At 40.0% G+C, this 17,657-nt stretch overlaps 1 protein-coding gene across 1 annotated transcript in view; it reads left to right on the plus strand.

The window, feature by feature from the left end:
- Positions 1-17,657, plus strand: part of MDGA2 (MAM domain containing glycosylphosphatidylinositol anchor 2) — a 500,250-nt gene that overhangs the window by 469,918 nt on the left and 12,675 nt on the right. The window contains exons 12-15 of the mRNA XM_063290587.1: positions 2,730-2,750; positions 4,732-4,887; positions 7,192-7,350; positions 11,570-11,700. Coding sequence (XP_063146657.1) covers positions 2,730-2,750; positions 4,732-4,887; positions 7,192-7,350; positions 11,570-11,700 — 467 coding nt within the window. The remainder of the gene's footprint in view (positions 1-2,729; positions 2,751-4,731; positions 4,888-7,191; positions 7,351-11,569; positions 11,701-17,657) is intronic.

A 17,657-nucleotide genomic window follows, 5' to 3' on the forward strand; every position in this document is an offset into this window, starting at 1 on the left:
AATACTTACCTAAGTTCTGCTTTCATCTAGCATTTCATTTGAATTCTTGCACAGTAAATGTTCATACTGTCACCTGCATTTATGTGGATTCACTGCTGCAAGGCCGGTGTTAGCCAAATATTGCCCTCTACCTTCTCTACAGCAATATTGCATGCTCTCCATTTGGAGTCACAGAATCAAATCCTTTCCGAAAATATTCTAGAATAAGTGGATTAATGTATGTGATTAGTTGCCCACTTCAGTGATGGGCCATCTTCTGCATATAAAGCATGGAGAGGGCTTTTTATTTTAGTGGTGAGCTACCTCCAGGCTCTGGACAAGACCATTTAACTGTGTTGGCCATCAAATCCTTCTAGACAGGATGGATTATAAAAAGGCTTCTTGTTTGACTTGCATTTTTTCTGGGCTACAATCCCCTAATTCTTAATAATACAATCCCTTGGTGCCATTTCTAGCTTTCTTATCCCTCTGACAACTCAGCCTTGATTGATAAAGCAGGGGAAATCAATCGTATGAACTCTTTTTTCCTCTGGAACACTAGAATCATGGACACCAGGGCTTGCCAACTCCAACAGTGATAACTACAGGGTACAAAGTTTTCCTAGACCTTGGAACCTCAGACTAGGGGTCCTGTCACTTCCATCAATCCTTATTTTCCCATCATAACAACTACTGCCTGCTGTTTTCCCAGCCATGTGACCCCTGAACCTGGACCAGTGATGACAGGAAGATCTCCAAAAGCTACCACTTTTTCTGAGCTGTTACTCCCCCACCTACATTTCTCTTTTGCTGGTAGCCTGCAGCCTGTAAATAACTAACCACTGTTGAATTTGTTTTCTGTTCCTGTCACTCATCAGGAGTTGATTCTTGCTTGCCAACCCACCCATTTGGCTGTGGTTGCTGTTCTGCAAACAATATGAATATTGCAGCATTCAAGGTTAGCCATAACGATAGTTTCTCTCAAAGCCTCCAAGTTTGTCGACAAAGCAAATGTCACTCAATGCAGCTCCCCACAATTTGGAGTCAGAAGAATGCCAAAAATGAAAGATTTTTCAGCAGATGAGAAGTAATTGTGTTAGCAAACACAGGGAGGCCCGTCTTGAATAACTGACTACATTTTCTCAAGGCAAATTATACAGGAAGCGAGTCGCTGATTATTCCTCTTAAATAAAGGAATGTAAGAGGGAGAAGAAAGAGATAAAATGGCAATGCAGTGAAGCAAAAGAGTTCTTTCAAAATAGCTTTGTGTAAGTTAAATGTTAGCCTACGTACGCAGCTCATGACTGGAGCATGCACAACATGGGCTTATTGCCATAAACACATTTGGAAAACAATTAACTCTGAGGCAATGTTCAGGTACCCAATGCTTTACATCACCAAAAAGCTTTTCATCTATTAGGATCTAGCAAGAGGACTGGATTCTGGAGGTTAATATTCCACAGCTTCTCCTTGCTTTCATTGCATGAATGAGAATTGGACAAGGTGCTGGACTTGACAAACAAAAGTCTGTCCTCAAGTCCTCACTCACACCTACCAAGGCACCACAGAAATACTCTTTTAGACACATTAAAAAGTGAAAGCTCAGAAATAGTGCTCCTCTTTAATGTGCCCTCCATGTCATTGTTAGGTATCCCTTTGATTTTCTTTTTCCCTTAACTTTCTCTTCCCTGCAACAGCCAACCAGTATTCAATATCTACCAAACTTTCTGAAGCCTTCCTGGGTATTTGGAGTGCTTGCTGATCTCCAGTATCCCTGTGTCCTAGCTCCAATTATTCCCCTCTATAAAATTTTGGGATTTTCCCAAGTGTACGATGTCTCTCTTTTGAGAAAGGATCTTGCAGTTTCGATCATGGAAAGATCTTGTTCTAACATGGAAATATAATTTACCAGATGCCCTTCAGTCAGTCACTCTGATGTCTACTTTTCCAGATTGTCTTGAGGACAAAAATGGGATAATTACTGTATGCGCTGTATACTGTGTTCCTTGAAAGAGGAGTGGGATAGAAATATTTTAAAACAAAATAAGTGCCTATACAGTTGCACACTTCCTGTCTTTTTCCATCAGTGGTTTAATGTATAGTTTGTTAATATTTGATAATATTGAAAGATAAAGCTGAATTCTTGTTCTTGCTGTTATTATTATCACTGTTATTATTATTATTCCTTTTTTCCTCTATAAAATAACCTAAATGACCTTATATTTCCTGCCTCATACCAAAGACAACAAACAGATTAAAAAAATCCATAAATTATTTTTACATGTTTCGCTTTAAGGAAAATCTAAAACAGGGGACAAAATTGAGAAAGCAGTTGGCTAGATTTGAGAATAATAATTCGAAATGTAAATCAGAGCTGGACAGAAGATGCATTTGTGTGTTTTTTACTCTTAATTATTACATCTGCAACCAAAAGACTCCCTCTCCCAAGCTAAATTATTACACTAGTGGAATAAAGAATGCTTGGAGTAATCAGGAGAGAATTGTTGCATGGAAGGACAGTGGTTTCCATTCTGTTTTTCCTGGAATTCTTAGAGTTAAAGGATTCTTTTGCACCTGGGGAAAATGATGGATGACCAGCTATAATACAAAACAGAGTTTATAAGCCTAATGGCTGCCCAAACATGATGGAAGGGAGCAAAGCCAGACAGTACAAAAATCAGTAACAAATCAGCCATCAGTATGCACAGAAAAGTTTATTAATTTTAGAATCTTATCTTTTTCTCTTATAGCTCCAATGAACCCACATTTACGTAAGTACAAGAAATATTTTGTTGCTATATAAATTCAGTTTAGATATTTCTTACTATTAATACAGCCTCTGGTTACTGTATCCATATTCTATATAGTGCAAGGGGAAATAATATGATATCAGTATACTGTATAATATAAACTGGGGACTTCACAATGTAAATTTTGAAAACAGGCAAAGAACAAAAGGGTAGACTGAAAAAAAAGAAACAACGACAACAATAAACCCAGACAAAGGATGAATTGAAGCACCACGCTCCTTATTTTTCCTTTCATCTAGGGAGGAAAAGAAAGCTGGATGCCATACTTTTAATATTTTTGGCCTGCTAAAAACAATAGGGAGTATGAACAATGATGTTATTTATTTATTTATTTATTTATTTTATTTTATTTTCTATCCCACCTTTATTATTTTTATAAATAACTCAAGGCGACGAACATACCAACTACTCCTTCCTCCTCCTCTTTTCCCCACAACAGCAACCCTGTGAGGTGAGTTGGGCTGAGAGAGAGGGACTGGCCCAAGGTCACCCAGCCGGCTTTCATGCCTAAGGCCGGACTAGAACTCTCAGTCTCCTGGTTTCTAGCCTGTTGCCTTAACCACTAGACCACCAGAATGGATGGTACAGAATTTACTACTATTTTGGAGGGGGGGAGGGGTAGAAGGAGAGTTGGGATGGATAAGAATGATATTTAAGACATCTGTTTGGCCCATTAACCCTCTCCAATAAGAAAAATCTACCTGGTTTTGCAGGAGTGCGCATTTTTGAAGTTGCTACCTTAAGCCTCGTGATGCAAAGAAGTCATCCATGTTGCCACTTTAGAATTCCTCCCTTCTCTCACTCCCAAATGAGAACAAATTATGTCCCTGTCTACTCTAGAGGTTCTCTTGGGATGCAAAAATATTTCTGGGGGCCACATGTGTCATTTGCAGAATTTAAGGTTGCCTGTCACTAGACTAGAGCTGAAAGCAAAAACTTGACCAGATATGTAGTTAGGATAACTGACAGCTCATGAAAGCTAACAAAGGGCTCATTCAATGCTGCCTCCTTCCAAATGCTTGATGAATCTTCCAGGAAGCAAAGAAGGAAGCAATATGAACTGCTGGTCTACAGTACCCTGGTGATAGTCTAAACCTGTTGTTTCAAAGATATAGAGTAGAGATAGACAATGTATGTTCCTTTCAGAAGTTCCTCCCCAGTTCCCATCAATTCTAGCCAGGATGGATAAAAAATGGTGGAATTTGCAAGGCAACATCCAGAAGGCCATGTTGCCCATCTCTCTTTGAGGTTATTATCAATGCATCTGCACTCACCACCACAGAGGTCACCTTGAGGTTTAAAGTTCTACAAATATTCCTGAAATTGGACAAAGTCTCTGGCAAGTTCCACAACTGTTTTTATATTTCCCCAATTATGTAATTCCTACTGTTTCAATAGAAAGATAATTTATTACAGTTCTGTTCAGAAAAGCTACTATAGATGCTGATTCCTTTAGCTGTCTAATAACATTCCCATTCTTGGGCCCACGTCCTAAAAATACATTTGGATAATATTTATGAAGAGTTTCGTAGCAAACATTTCCATGTTACTTGTATTAAAATGCTTTCTTCTGTCCCTTGGTGCTACTGATGCAGGGTCTTTCTAACCCAATTGCAGCACTTCAGTGGCAGCCTACATTTTCATAGATGCCTCAGCTTAGCTTAGAAAATTAACTTGGATTTCTGCCATAGTCACAAGTATTTGTGGAGTTTTAAGGTTTTTATTGTTTTATTTATGATTGATTGTTAACCATTTTGAGCACTATTTTATAACTCAGAGTAGGTTATGAACTTAACAAATAATTCTATATTTTTTTTTAAAAAACCTAATCTGAAGCACTGTGGTTACAAAGTAGTTTTCTGAAGAAGAAAAGCTAAAAGCCTTTTTAAATTGGTAGGCTGAAATGATTATTCATATGAACATGTGGTTGATCTGTTGGCAGGAGAATTCCACTGTGGCTTTGAAGATGGCAACATTTGTTTATTCACCCAAGATGAAAAGGACAACTTTGATTGGACAAGACAAAACATTGTCCTTCGAGACACAAAATACACCCCAAACACTGGACCCAGTGCTGACCGGTCAGGTTCCAAGGAAGGTAGAGTGTAATTCTCAGCTGGCTTTTGCAATGAAAGATGGATATGCCTTTCAACAATAAACGATCCACTTCTGATCCTGCCCATACACACAGACCTTTTACTCTGCTTTGAGAACAGCTATAATTAAACCTGTAAATCTGAACCTTAGTTTTCCATTTTGTTTAAACTAAGAAGCTATAATTACATGCTTCAGAATGTTAGAAGATACTAAACAAACTTCAAACACAAACAATCTTGGCTGATCTCAGAAAAGCTAAGCTGGGTCAGGCATGGCTAATGTTTGGTTGGGAAACGGGGAAGTTAAACCTTGGAAGGTGGCAATGGTGAAATACTTCCATATCGTTGGCAAGGAAAGTATGTGATTATACCTGTGTACTCACCAAAACGTAGCTTGATATGTGAGTCTTTACCATTTTGCCACTGATTGATAGATTGATAGATTGATTTTATTGATCAAATTTCTGAGGGGAGGCTACTCTTTTTGAAACATAGCATCAATGATCCTCCACTAACACCCATAATACCACATAGAAACAAGGACTTATCAATAGTTTTTCCTGGGGTGCTTGAGTGTGATGGATTGATTCTGGTTGGAAAAGGTGGTCTTTAAGTACCTCATACATTAATAATAATTAAAGAAAAAACATTAAAACATAGGTTAGATTCCCTTTTATTTAACTTTTACCTGTTTGAGCATCAGTTACAAATAACATCTGGGTCCATTGTTCAAAAATACTCTTCAATATGTCCAATATTAAAATATTTGTATTTATTTATTTATTTATTTATCAAATTTTTATCGCCACCCATCTCCCCCACATGGAGGACCCTGGACAGTTCACAATAAAAACAATTAAAATTTCAATAAAATCATAAATTGTAAACCACCCAGAGTCCCTTTTGGGAGATGGGCGGTGATTAATAAAAAATAAATACAACCATTAATCAGTCAGCATAAAATGCAATAAAATCCAAGCCATGGAAGATCTAATTCAAACCATAAGGGCATAAAACTGGTCCCCGCAGAACTAGGGAATCAACCAGCCTCAAGAATGGTTCTTCCCTTCCCTATTCCAGGCAAGGCAACAAAACCAGGTCTTCAGGTATTTTCTGAAGTCCAGGAGGGAGTGGGCTAACCTCACTTCTGGGGGAAGGATGTTCCAAAGGGCAGGAGCTGTTGCAGAGAAGGCCCCCATCCTGGTCCCCATTTTGCTCCATTCTGTATTAGTAAGTCAAATTTGAGTGTTCTTCTCCTTTAATTGTAATCTTTAATTCCTTCTGGTTCCCTCTAGTGTCCAACCTTCAAAGTCTCATCCTATCCTTTTTTAAAGAGAATTCAAAACAAAAGCATTTTCCCATGGGAAGGATTCTTATAATTAATTCCAAAATCTTATTTCAAATCCATCTGGACCCTTAGTCCATTCGTAACTTTCCAAAATCAACATTCTAATAACCTTTTTGCTGTTTATTCCAAAGGATTTTTTTTTTAGTCTTTAAACTTGTATTTAAAACTTCTTTCGCTAAGAATTGAAGGAGGCTCACCCGATGCTGTAAAACTTGTCATTCCAAAGGTTCCTAATAGCTGAAAAGCAGTTAACAAGCAATTTCCAAAAGTGATTAGAAAAGGAAGTATGCAAACCCAGGATTGTTTTGAAGGTGCTGACCTCAATTTTAGCAAACAGATGGCTATTCCCTCGTCTCCCAGAGCTCTAGATCTGCTGGAGACTTCTCTCTTGTGGTCTCCTTACAAGGAGCAACTGCCCTAAGCACTTGTGGGCAATTTCAAGTCCTATCCTTGTCCAGAGAGGAATTACGAAGAGCCGCTCTGCTCACTGGCTCTTCATTCCACTGAGGTCATTGGATCCGCTTTTAGCAGAGCCACCTTCAGTTCACCATTTCTTCCCTGCAAGTCCCTTTCTGAGCATCCTGATAATTTTGTAACTTCTACCTTATATATAAGCCACCCTGATTTAGTATTGATAGTATAAATACTAGGAGCATGAACATCTTCCCTTAACAGATCAACCGTTGAAACAGTTGTAGCAACTTGCTACAGACAGCATCAGTTCCTACCATTACCAGGGTACTTGAAACTTGAGCAAAATAACATTGTGACCCTCAGGTCCTGCTTGAGGGTTTCCCATAGGTGTTGGGGAGAGTGCTGTACTAGTAGGTCTTCAGTTTATTTATGTGCTTGTATTCTTAAGTCTGTGCACTGTTCCCAGCCTCCAGAGAAGAATGTTCTTCTTGTTAAATGTGGCATCTCACAATTTTGTGTTATTCTCTTTTTTCCCCCCTTTTAGGATTTTTCATGTACATTGAAGCATCCAGTCCCAGAAAAGAAGGTGATAGAGCAAGACTCATTAGCCCAGTTTTTAGCATCCCTCCCAAAAACCCATATGGAACTACTAATACTGCATATTGTTTCAGTTTTTATTACAACATGTATGGTCAACACATAGGTGAGTAATCGTCATCTTTCATCATTGTCACAAAATCAGTTTTTTACAGACTTCCTTCATTTTCTTAAGATAGCAATCAGGCTATGTCTGTGTCTGTGTCCCACCAAATCACCTGAATGCTAATGAACTTCAGAAAAAATCAGATTGAAATGAGGTCTGCTTCAGCAGAGCCTGATTCAATTCAAACATCTCCTGAATCTTTCAGAATTGGCCCTTGGTTCTAGATGTGAGATACATATGAATTCAATGCACATATCTTCTCATAAGACTCTTTGCTGTAATCTGAAGTCCAGACAATTCTAGCAAAGAAGTACCAAGTTATGATTGTAGCCCACAACACTTGTTTAGTTATCCCAGATTACCCCAAATTTCCCCAGAGCTTTCCAAAATGAGGAAATGAAATTCCTTTACTTTGGGGGAGGTTTTGGGATTTCAAAGGCAAAATGAGTGCTGTGAGTCTTACAGAAGTTTAAGGTAACTTTTTGGTCCTTGGAAAACCCACGTTCCCTAAAAATTAATTGATTTTCCCAAGGAGTGGATGGCTTAAGGAACAAAATGGTTGTCTTAATCTTTTGCAAGGTTTAAGATACCTATTTCAACCCTCAGAAATCCAAAAAGAAGGTACACATGGATATCAAAAAAATTAATGTACATCCCCCCAGCTGCAAGGAAGTTGTACATCCCTTATTCTAAGCCAGTGTTTCTCAACCCTGGCAACTTTAAGATGTGTGGACTTCAACTCCCAGAATTCCCCAGCCAACATGTCTGGCTGGGGAATTCTAGGAGTTGAAGTCCATTCATCTTAAAGTTGCCAGGGTTGAGAAACATGTTCTAAGGTATTAAACTGAATCATGCCACATCACTCCATCAAGCAAGTCTATCAGGTGCAATAGCACAAGACATTTGACAGTTTTTTTCATTCCTTGCAAATTCATCACAATCTGTGCTCTGGGACCATAGACTCCATTAGGTTAGGAAGAATTCTGACCAAAAACAATGTGCATAGCATCAAAAAGGGTTCCCATCAGCTTTGCTTGGAGCCCCTCCCACCTGTTCTGTAAGCTCAGTATTCTTCCATTTCAACCCCTTTCAGGTCTTTGTGACACTTGAGGCTGGCAGACTCCTGCCACATGCATGAAAATCCAGAAGGGAAATGAAGGTCGCTAAATGGGCATGTGTTTTGGCAGATCCTTTTAATGCTCTTCGGAGATGAGAACAACATTTCTCTCCAAAGCTGCACAGCCTGTCAGAATGAGCTTATAAGCTTTCCTCACATGTGCCCATAGATATGTCTGGTTGAAGGATGTATTCTGTGGAGTTGAAACTGTTGGACAGCATTCTTTCTGGTTTCAAAAAGAAAGAAGCAACATCATCTGCTGGTTTTCTGCTGCCGCCGCCATTGTTGTTGTTATTTCACTTTCCAAACGCACAACATATTTTTAAAAAAAAAAAATGAGTCAGCTAAATTAGTGCAACAGAAGTGCTAAAATAGAAAACTTGGATAAATTGACACTGGAGTTGAAGCAAAGTCCCCTCCTTAATATGGGTTAGAAGGGGACTGAAAACTTTTCTTTCCCTAGGTTTTTACTGGTACTGTTTAAACTTTTGTGTTTTATGTCTCATACGTTTTCATGTTGCTTTAATAGAGATTTTCACTGTACCTTGTAAGCTGCCAAGAGCCATTAAGGGACTGGGTATCATATAAATGTTTTATATAAATACATATATACCATATAAAGAAAGCAGTGCAGATCTAAATGATCGTGGCAAAATAGAAATGTCCCCTGATGTGAAGGAGGGTATTTGGGGAAGGGGGTTCTATAGCACAGGGTCAATGTAGAGTTTTTTCTGTATTTAAAAGGTTTTAATTATACTGTTAATGATGAAAATCCTCTCCCCCTTGTAGCCATCAGCTGGCTGCATTTTTTTTTTCACACGCTACCCACTACACAACATGTTTCTGCTGCATTTTGGATGAGGGGTGTTATTTAATGTCATTAATTGCACCACATTGCAAGGGAATGCGGACCAATTAAAATAAACCAAACAGGAATAAAAACCACAGCAGAAATTATTTGCTGCATCAAGCCATAACACTCTGTACAGCGCATTCTAGGAAACTAAATGATGGTCATAAACTACCAAGAGCACAACATGAAAAAGGTGAAGGGAAATAGACTGTTGCTGTCTCACACTTGCCTCCTGCTGTATTAGAAAGTACATTACTTTAAAAATAAGCACATCTCTTTTTAATCTCCAGTATGAAAATGCACTTCACCGAAATACATTTCACGGTACTTTTCAGAATGTATGCAGTCCAACTTATACGTGGGAGGGAAGCAGTCCCACCATTGAGGGGCTCTGCTGGAGAATGCCCTACTGCATCAGATTCCAGTGTGGGTGAGGGCAGATGAATGGTCAAGAGAACTGTCTTGAAAATGGAACCAGCAGGCAGAAAGCCATTGTGATGTAGCCTTTGGAGATCCTGTAATGTTCTATTCAGCTGGTGAAGGACAAAAGGGTTGGATTCCTCCTGCCGATACACCCACCTCATTGACAATATTCATGTCATAAGTGGATTTGTAACTTAGGCTTTCCACCCATATGCTATTTTTTTAAAATGCCTTGGTAGCATTTCTTCTCATTAATAAGTTAAAGGTATCTCCTCTCACATTATACTCCCCAAACAACAGTATGAAGCAGCTGGCTGTGGCTGAAAATAGCGCCCAAACCCCGACAGTGGACTAATCCAGCAACCAGGTTATGTCTTGTGTGAACCCAGCCACTGTGAAATCCCTTCAGGTTTACCAATTAACTGTATTGCCTCTTCCTTTGATATACTGTATATTAGTCCAGTTCCAAAGAAAAACATATTCTGCTCCTAAAATTAAAAAAAAAAAGGAATCTTGACTGATATGCTTTGTGACATCACCTTCATCATCCCTCACCCCCAAGAAAGCTAAATACAACCCTGGCAAACTAAAGTTTGCTATTTATGCCATAGTAAATTAGTTATTACTTAATATACGTTTAAAGACTTTTTGTTACTTACATCTTGCGTAATAGAAATAATGCTTTTCTCTCTCTCTCTCTCTCTCTCTCTCTGTTGGTCATATACAACTCATACGCAAATAGTTGCATAGTAACTGCGGAGTCCTTGGTGCTCTCTGAGCTTGGTTGTTTGCTTGCGGACATTTCATTACCCAACTAGGGAACATCATCAGCGCACTGATGATCTTTCCTAGTGACGAGCACTGATGATGTTTCCTAGTCAGGTAATGAAACACCTGCAAACAAACAACCAAGCTCAAAGAGCACCAAGGACTCCACAGTTCAACCCTGAGCTACAGATTTTCTCTCCTATTGCATAGTAATTGCAGTCAGTGCTGGGCAGAGAACTTCTATATTGTTTTTACAGTTTTTATTTCAGATGTTTAAGGCACCTCTTCCTTCTCTAAACATTCCTGACTCTGCTCATTGTTGGAGTGTGTCCCCCCATATGCCATGCAGAACTGAGTGCCACCCATGAGCCCTCAAAGAGAGGAAGAATTTTTGTTTTCAAAGAAAATTACCCAAATGTCACCACTGAAATGCAGGAAAGTGCAAAACAAACAAACAAACAAACAAACACCCCTATCCTGCCTCCTTTGAATCATCACCCTGTCTTTCCCCATCCAAAAATTGTTTACTCCTTCTTAGAATATATAATCCTCCTTTGTCAGGACCATATTACATGCACGTAGCATAGTGGACTGTGATTCACACAAGGTTACGCAAAACTAAATTTATTACAGTTGTTAAATTTAACAACAGAATTGTCTGGGGCAAAGCACAGAACTTGGAGGTGAGGCAGAGAACTCTCAGTGAAATGGAGCATCTTGCTAACACCATATTACAATGTCTTCTTTCTATGGAAGAGAAAAGCAAAGCATTGCAAGCATGTTAAAATGAGGCAAACTCAGCATGCAGACTCTGTGCTTGCAATAGAGAGAGAGTCAGCAAAGAAAGGCACAAAAAGGCAGAAAATACCAGAGACCGAAATTATGCTGAAATCCATACTCCAATGCTTTGTTGAACTGACCTCTTTCGGCTTTGGAATTTCACATTTCTTCTTTTGGTTCCACATCTGCCAGTGTGTCTCAACCTCCTAATATTCTTGCTGTTCTCTTTGTTTTTCTTTAATTGTGTATATGTGTGTGTCTGTGCTTTTTTTTTGAAGGAACATTAAATGTTTATTTGCGGTTAAAAAGTCAGACTTCAACAGAAAGCCCATTCTGGTCTACAAGTGGGAACAAAGGACAACATTGGTTTCAGGCCCGTGTAAATATACATCCAAACTCATCATTTCAGGTAAGAATAGATGATAGCTCTCATTTAAGGAGGATCAAAACACTGCTGGTAGTCATAGTTTCCCCACCTTTCACAGTTTTGTTTCTTAATAAAAAACTGATTTCACATTTTATGTACAAGTGGCTTGCATAAAATCTGTAAAATTGCACTGGATGCCACAACTATATGCTATAGTAAATGCAGTAAATTGTATTGTTAATGTTGTTAAACCCAAAAAAGTACAGTTCACAGCAGCAACAAAAACACAATAAAATCTGAGTATTTTTAATTACATAATCTCTTTCCGTGAAGAATTCCAAAATGAGGACAGCTTCAATCAAGGCAGCTCTGCTCTCTGATGACATATAAAGATAGGTCTTTTAGCAAGGCCTCTGTACCAGATGATGTTGGAAGGGCCCATGATGGATTTTAAAGATAAGCACTGACACTTTGAAATTGGGTCTTTATCGGGATCTGTTAGGTCTGGAGAACTGTGAATCTGCTGACATTTGTGCTTATCTGATGAGATGTACTATCAGAATTGTCTTGGGCAAATCTATCAAATTTGATTTCACTCAGGGTTGTTGTTAAGTATTTTTGTTTTTGTTTTTTTTCATTTTTCCAATTCATTTCCACATCGGGTGTTTTAAAAAACATCCCTAGACATCCGTATGCAGCATGGGCTTTCCCCCACCCCTTTAACTACACGCATTTTTGCATGCACTTTTCATCACCTGTGCCTATTTGAAAATGATTTTCCCAAATGAAATGCATTTTTGTGCACCCATTCCCTAGTAGGAATATTTTTAAAGGCATTCGTTGAATTGCAAAGCATTACCACATTTAGAAAGGTGTGAATATTCAGCTTACGGCTGTATATGTATATAGATTTGAGACATGCAGACTGAGTAAATATACATTAAAATGCAATCTAAATGAGTTCTCCTTTCTTCCTAGCAGTTAAGCACTCTCAGGCCTTGAGCTAGATTCAGCCACCAAAACTGAACACTGGATCTTCCAAAACAGAAACAGTCAGTAATCCATCTAAGTGAGATCTCTGTGCCAGCACCCCACAGGTCAGGAAGTGGCAGCAAAACACTCATCTAAAATAAGGCAGATAATGACAGGAGCAGCAGATAGTCTCACTGTCACTGCCTGGACTGACTTGGGAATATCTACAGTAGATGCAGCATCTTTAGCATCCTTTTTCCTCTTACTTTTTAACATATTTATAGTCTGAGAGAGAGCTGGTCAGACATGTATACAAAGCAGATGCTGCTATTATTGTTGTTGTTATTATTATTATTATTCTCCTCTGTCGCAAGATGCTGTTCTGTAATACATGTATTTATCTGAAGGGAGGCCACTGACGTCCAAGGTCTAAAATTACCTACCAATACTGTTAGGAAATACTACAAAAATCCTGCCACTTCGTGCTGTAAACTCCCTGAGAAATAAATCATTCTCCTCCTGATATGCTTCTGTGTGTCCCTACAGTTCTGTTACAACTCCAGCTGCTGGCCCTTTGCTTGAATGAGGATCCTGACTAAAATTTTGTTGTTGTTTATTTGTTTAGTCGCTTCCTACTCTTCGTGACTTCATGGACCAGCCCACACCAGAGCTTCCTGTCGGTCGTCAACACCCCCAGCTCCCCCAGGGACGAGTCCGTCACCTCTAGAATATCATCCATCCACCTTGCCCTTGGTCGGCCCCTCTTCCTTTTGCCCTCCACTCTCCCTAGCATCAGCGTCTTCTCCAGGGTGTCCTGTCTTCTCATTATGTGGCCAAAGTATTTCAGTTTTGCCTTTAATATCATTCCCTCAAGTGAGCAGTCTGGCTTTATTTCCTGGAGGATGGACTGGTTTGATCTTCTTGCAGTCCAAGGCACTCTCAGAATTTTCCTCCAACACCACAGTTCAAAAGCATCGATCTTCCTTCTCTCAGCCTTCCTTATGGTCCAGCTCTCACAGCCATAGGTTACTATGGGGAACACCATTGCTTTAACGATGCGGACCTTTGTTGTCAGTGTGATGTCTCTGCTCTTAACTATTTTATCGAGATTTGTCATTGCTCTTCTCCCAAGGATTAAGTGCCTTCTAATTTCCTGCCTGCAGTCAGCATCTGAAGTAATCTTCGCACCTAGAAATACAAAGTCTTTCACTGCTTCTACATTTTCTCCCTCTATTTGCCAGTTATCAATCAAGCTGGTTGCCATAATCTTGTTTTTTTTTTTAGTTTAGCTGCAAGCCAGCTTTTGCACTTTCTTCTTTCACCTTGATCATAAGGCTCCTCAGTTCCTCTTTGCTTTCAGCCATCAAAGTGGTATCATCTGCATATCTGAGATTGTTAATGTTTCTTCCAGCGATTTTAACTCCAGCCTTGGATTCCTCAAGCCCAGCATGTCGCATGATGTGTTCTGCATACAAGTTGAATAGGTAGGGTGAGAGTATACAGCCCTGCCGTACTCCTTTCCCAATCTTAAACCAGTCCGTTGTTCCATGGTCTGTTCTTACTGTTGCTACTTGGTCGTTATACAGATTCTTCAGGAGGCAGACAAGATGACTTGATATCCCCATACCACTAGGAACTTGCCACAATTTGTTATGGTCTACATAGTCAAAGGCTTTAGAATACTCAATCAAACAGAAATAGATGTTTTTCTGAAACTCCCTGGCTTTTTCCATTATCCAGCGGATATTGGCAATTTGGTCCCTAGTTCCTCTGCCTTTTCTACACCCAGCTTGTACATCTGGCAATTCTCGCTCCATGAATTGCTGAAGTCTACTTTGCAGGATCTTGAGCATTACCTTACTGGCATGTGAAATGAGTGCCACTGTTCAATAGTTTGAACATTCTTTAGTGTTTCCCTTTTTTGCTATGGGGATATAAGTTGATTTTTTCCAGTCTGATGGCCATTCTGGTGTTTTCCAAATTTGTTGGCATATAGCATGCATTACCTTGACAGCATCATCTCACAAGATTTTGAACAGTTCAGCTAGGATGCCGTCGTCTCCTGCTCCCTTGTTATTAGCAATGCTTCTTAAGGCCCATTCAACCTCACTCTTCAGGATGTCTGGCTCTAGCTCACTGGCCACACCGTCAAAGCTATCCCCGATATTGTTATCCTTCCTATACAGATCTTCCGTATATTCTTGCCACCTTTTCTTGATCTCTTCTTCTTCTGTTAGGTCCTTGCCATCTTTGTTTTTGATCATACCCATTTTGGCCTGGAATTTACCTCCGATGTTTCTAATTTTCTGGAAGAGGTCTCTTGTCCTTCCTAGTCTATTGTCTTCTTCCACTTCCGCGCATTGCTTGGTTAAAAATAATTCCTTGTCTCTTCTGGCTAACCTCTGGAATTTTGCATTTAATTGGGCATATCTCCCCCTATCACTGTTGCCTTTTGCTTTCCTTCTTTCTTGGGCTACTTCTAGTGTCTCAGCAGACAGCCATTTTGCCTTCTTGGTTTTCTCTTTCTTTGGGATGTATTTTGTTGCCGCCTCCTGAGCAATGTTGCGAACTTCTGTCCAGAGTTTTTCCGGGACCCTATCTACTAAGTCCAGTCCCTTAAAGCGATTCTTCACCTTCACTGCATATTCCTTAGGAATATTAGTGAGCTCATATGTAGCTGATCTGTGGGTCTTCCCTAATCTCGTTAGTCTGATCCTAAATTGTGCAATAAGAAGTTTGTGATCTGAACTACAGTCAGCTCCAGGTCTTGTTTTTACCGACTGTATAGATGTCCGCTACCTTTGGCTGCAAAGGATGTAGTCAATACCGACTATTTTTGTCAGTCTGGAAACAAGTGCAGATCAGTTTCAAAAATCAGGACTGTTGCTCAAGGTTATATTATCCATTTTAAAATGCAAATTGGTACAGCTCGAAAAGAATGTTCATGAAGGGGGGAGGGAATGGGATTAAAAATAGAATCCATCCATCCATCTGTATGCTGAGCACCACTTCCAGAGTGCCATTATGAACTGAGCATTGCTTCCTGAGATTCTTCTATAATCAAGAATTTTTCAGATACCCCCTCCCCTCCATCATCTCAAACAGCTCAAACCAAGCTGCGCAAAATCCAAAACAAACAACCCTGTTTTTTAGGCCTTAAGAACTGTTCAACTAGGTTCTGTATCCTAAATGAGCCAGAATACAGACAGGCTTCTATTACAGTGGCGTTCTAACCGTCACTGCTAGAACTTGAGAAAAAGAGAAATAAAGAAACCGAGGGAACACGCATAGCTATGTTAATCAGAAAACATAAAAACTAGTTCTGAGCTGAGCTGACGAAAGTTTTGGCTTATGATTAAAAGGATGTTCCCTATAGCTAACAAAAGAAAAAGAAAAAGGGGGGCAGGTGCTGTTTCAGACAATGAAGAGGAGAAGAAAAAAAACTCATATCTTTCTCGTATCTATCTCATATCTCTCCCCCCTTTGGGGGGAGATGGGCGGTGATAGAAATCTGAAAAATAAATAAACAAATAAAATATCTTATGCCTTCCTTTAAAATAAATTGGGCTTTTCTAGCTCAACTTTTAAAACTCCCTTTAATAGAATACAGTATAGTGATTTAGGTACCATTTTCCTTTCTTGGTTCCTCTTCCTCCACCCCCCATCCAGACCTTCACAAAAATCTTATTTGGGGATAATCAGGGAACCTTCTGGTCACTTGCAGTGTTCAATCATGCCATTTCATGCCCTCAAATACTGAGCTCCAAATGAGATCTACAGCCAAGGGAAGCCTTGGGGGGATCCTGTGGTACAACCAAGGGGGTCCTATGATCTTTGGCAGTGAATATCATTTACAGCCAAAGACCACAGGACTCCTGTTGGTACTGATACTCTAGCCAGCCAAAGAAGCCCCATGACTCCCTTTCTTACTTCCCAAGCATAATGGATAAGAACAGTTTAATACTGGAACCAATTAGCTAGAGAAGCAGTGGGGGCTTCTTTACTGTCAGTGTTCAAGCAGCGGGTGGGCAGCCATCAGAAATGCTTTCATTTGGATTCCTGCACAGGCCAGGTAGTTGGACTTGATGGCTTACACATCCCTTCAAACTCTGTAATTACAATTTGTACAATCTATGGGCTCTGAGCAAAAATAATGGCAGTGGGATACAAGTTTCTCAACAGGGAAGTTGTCCAATTTTCAACATCTCCTTTTAGTATTGAGAGATTTCAATCTTCATGCTCTGGCTGTGGGTCTGGAAAGATTCAGCAGTTCATGGCCTACTTGGCAACCCTGGGTTTTTCCCAAGTAAGCCTGGGCCCTGTGTATAAAGGTTAACATATGCTGGAAGTAATTTTGCCTGTGAGCAGTTGATATGATCATATTACTTTTAACCTATAAAGCCTTATGGCATGGGTCCCAGATATCTTCAGGATTATTTCTTCCAAGTAGAATGGACTCACCCAATACCGAGAATATTGACCTGTTTCTGGTGGCTGCCCTCTGCCTAGCCACATGGGATAGCAGACATTTTGAGCTTTTTGTCAACTTCCCCAGGCTTTTATTATGGAACAATCAGAGACTCAAACTGGCTACTGTTGTGATGCTTTGTGGCCCTGCTGTTACATTATTTGGCCCTGAAGTCAGAATACAGAAACTGGTTTTGTTCTGTGAAGGATTTTGGCAGGAGGTACTGGGAGGAAGCTGGAAATTTTTACCCATTTTTGGTGGGTGGGGGTGGGGAGGGCTCTGGTAGCAGTTGAGGGGTCGAGAGAGTGCTTTTTGCCCTCTTCTTTGTTCTGCTAGGTGAGAGCCGGGGGTTGGGGAAGGGCAGAGGAAGGAGGTTGAGTGATCGGATGGGAAGTGGTGGGCTTGGTGCTGAATGCTGAATGCTGGGCAGAAGCACTCAAGTGCTAGTGCCAGTTTGCCTTTTGCCTGGTTGTGAGGTGAGGTGTTTGATGGGCCCCAGAGACCTTGATTGGGAGGGCAAGGGTGGGAATGTTGTGGAGGGAGGAAAGGCAGAGAAACG

The sequence above is a fragment of the Candoia aspera genome, chromosome 1, assembly GCF_035149785.1.
Source record: "Candoia aspera isolate rCanAsp1 chromosome 1, rCanAsp1.hap2, whole genome shotgun sequence".
NCBI classification, from domain to species: Eukaryota; Metazoa; Chordata; class Lepidosauria; order Squamata; family Boidae; genus Candoia; species Candoia aspera.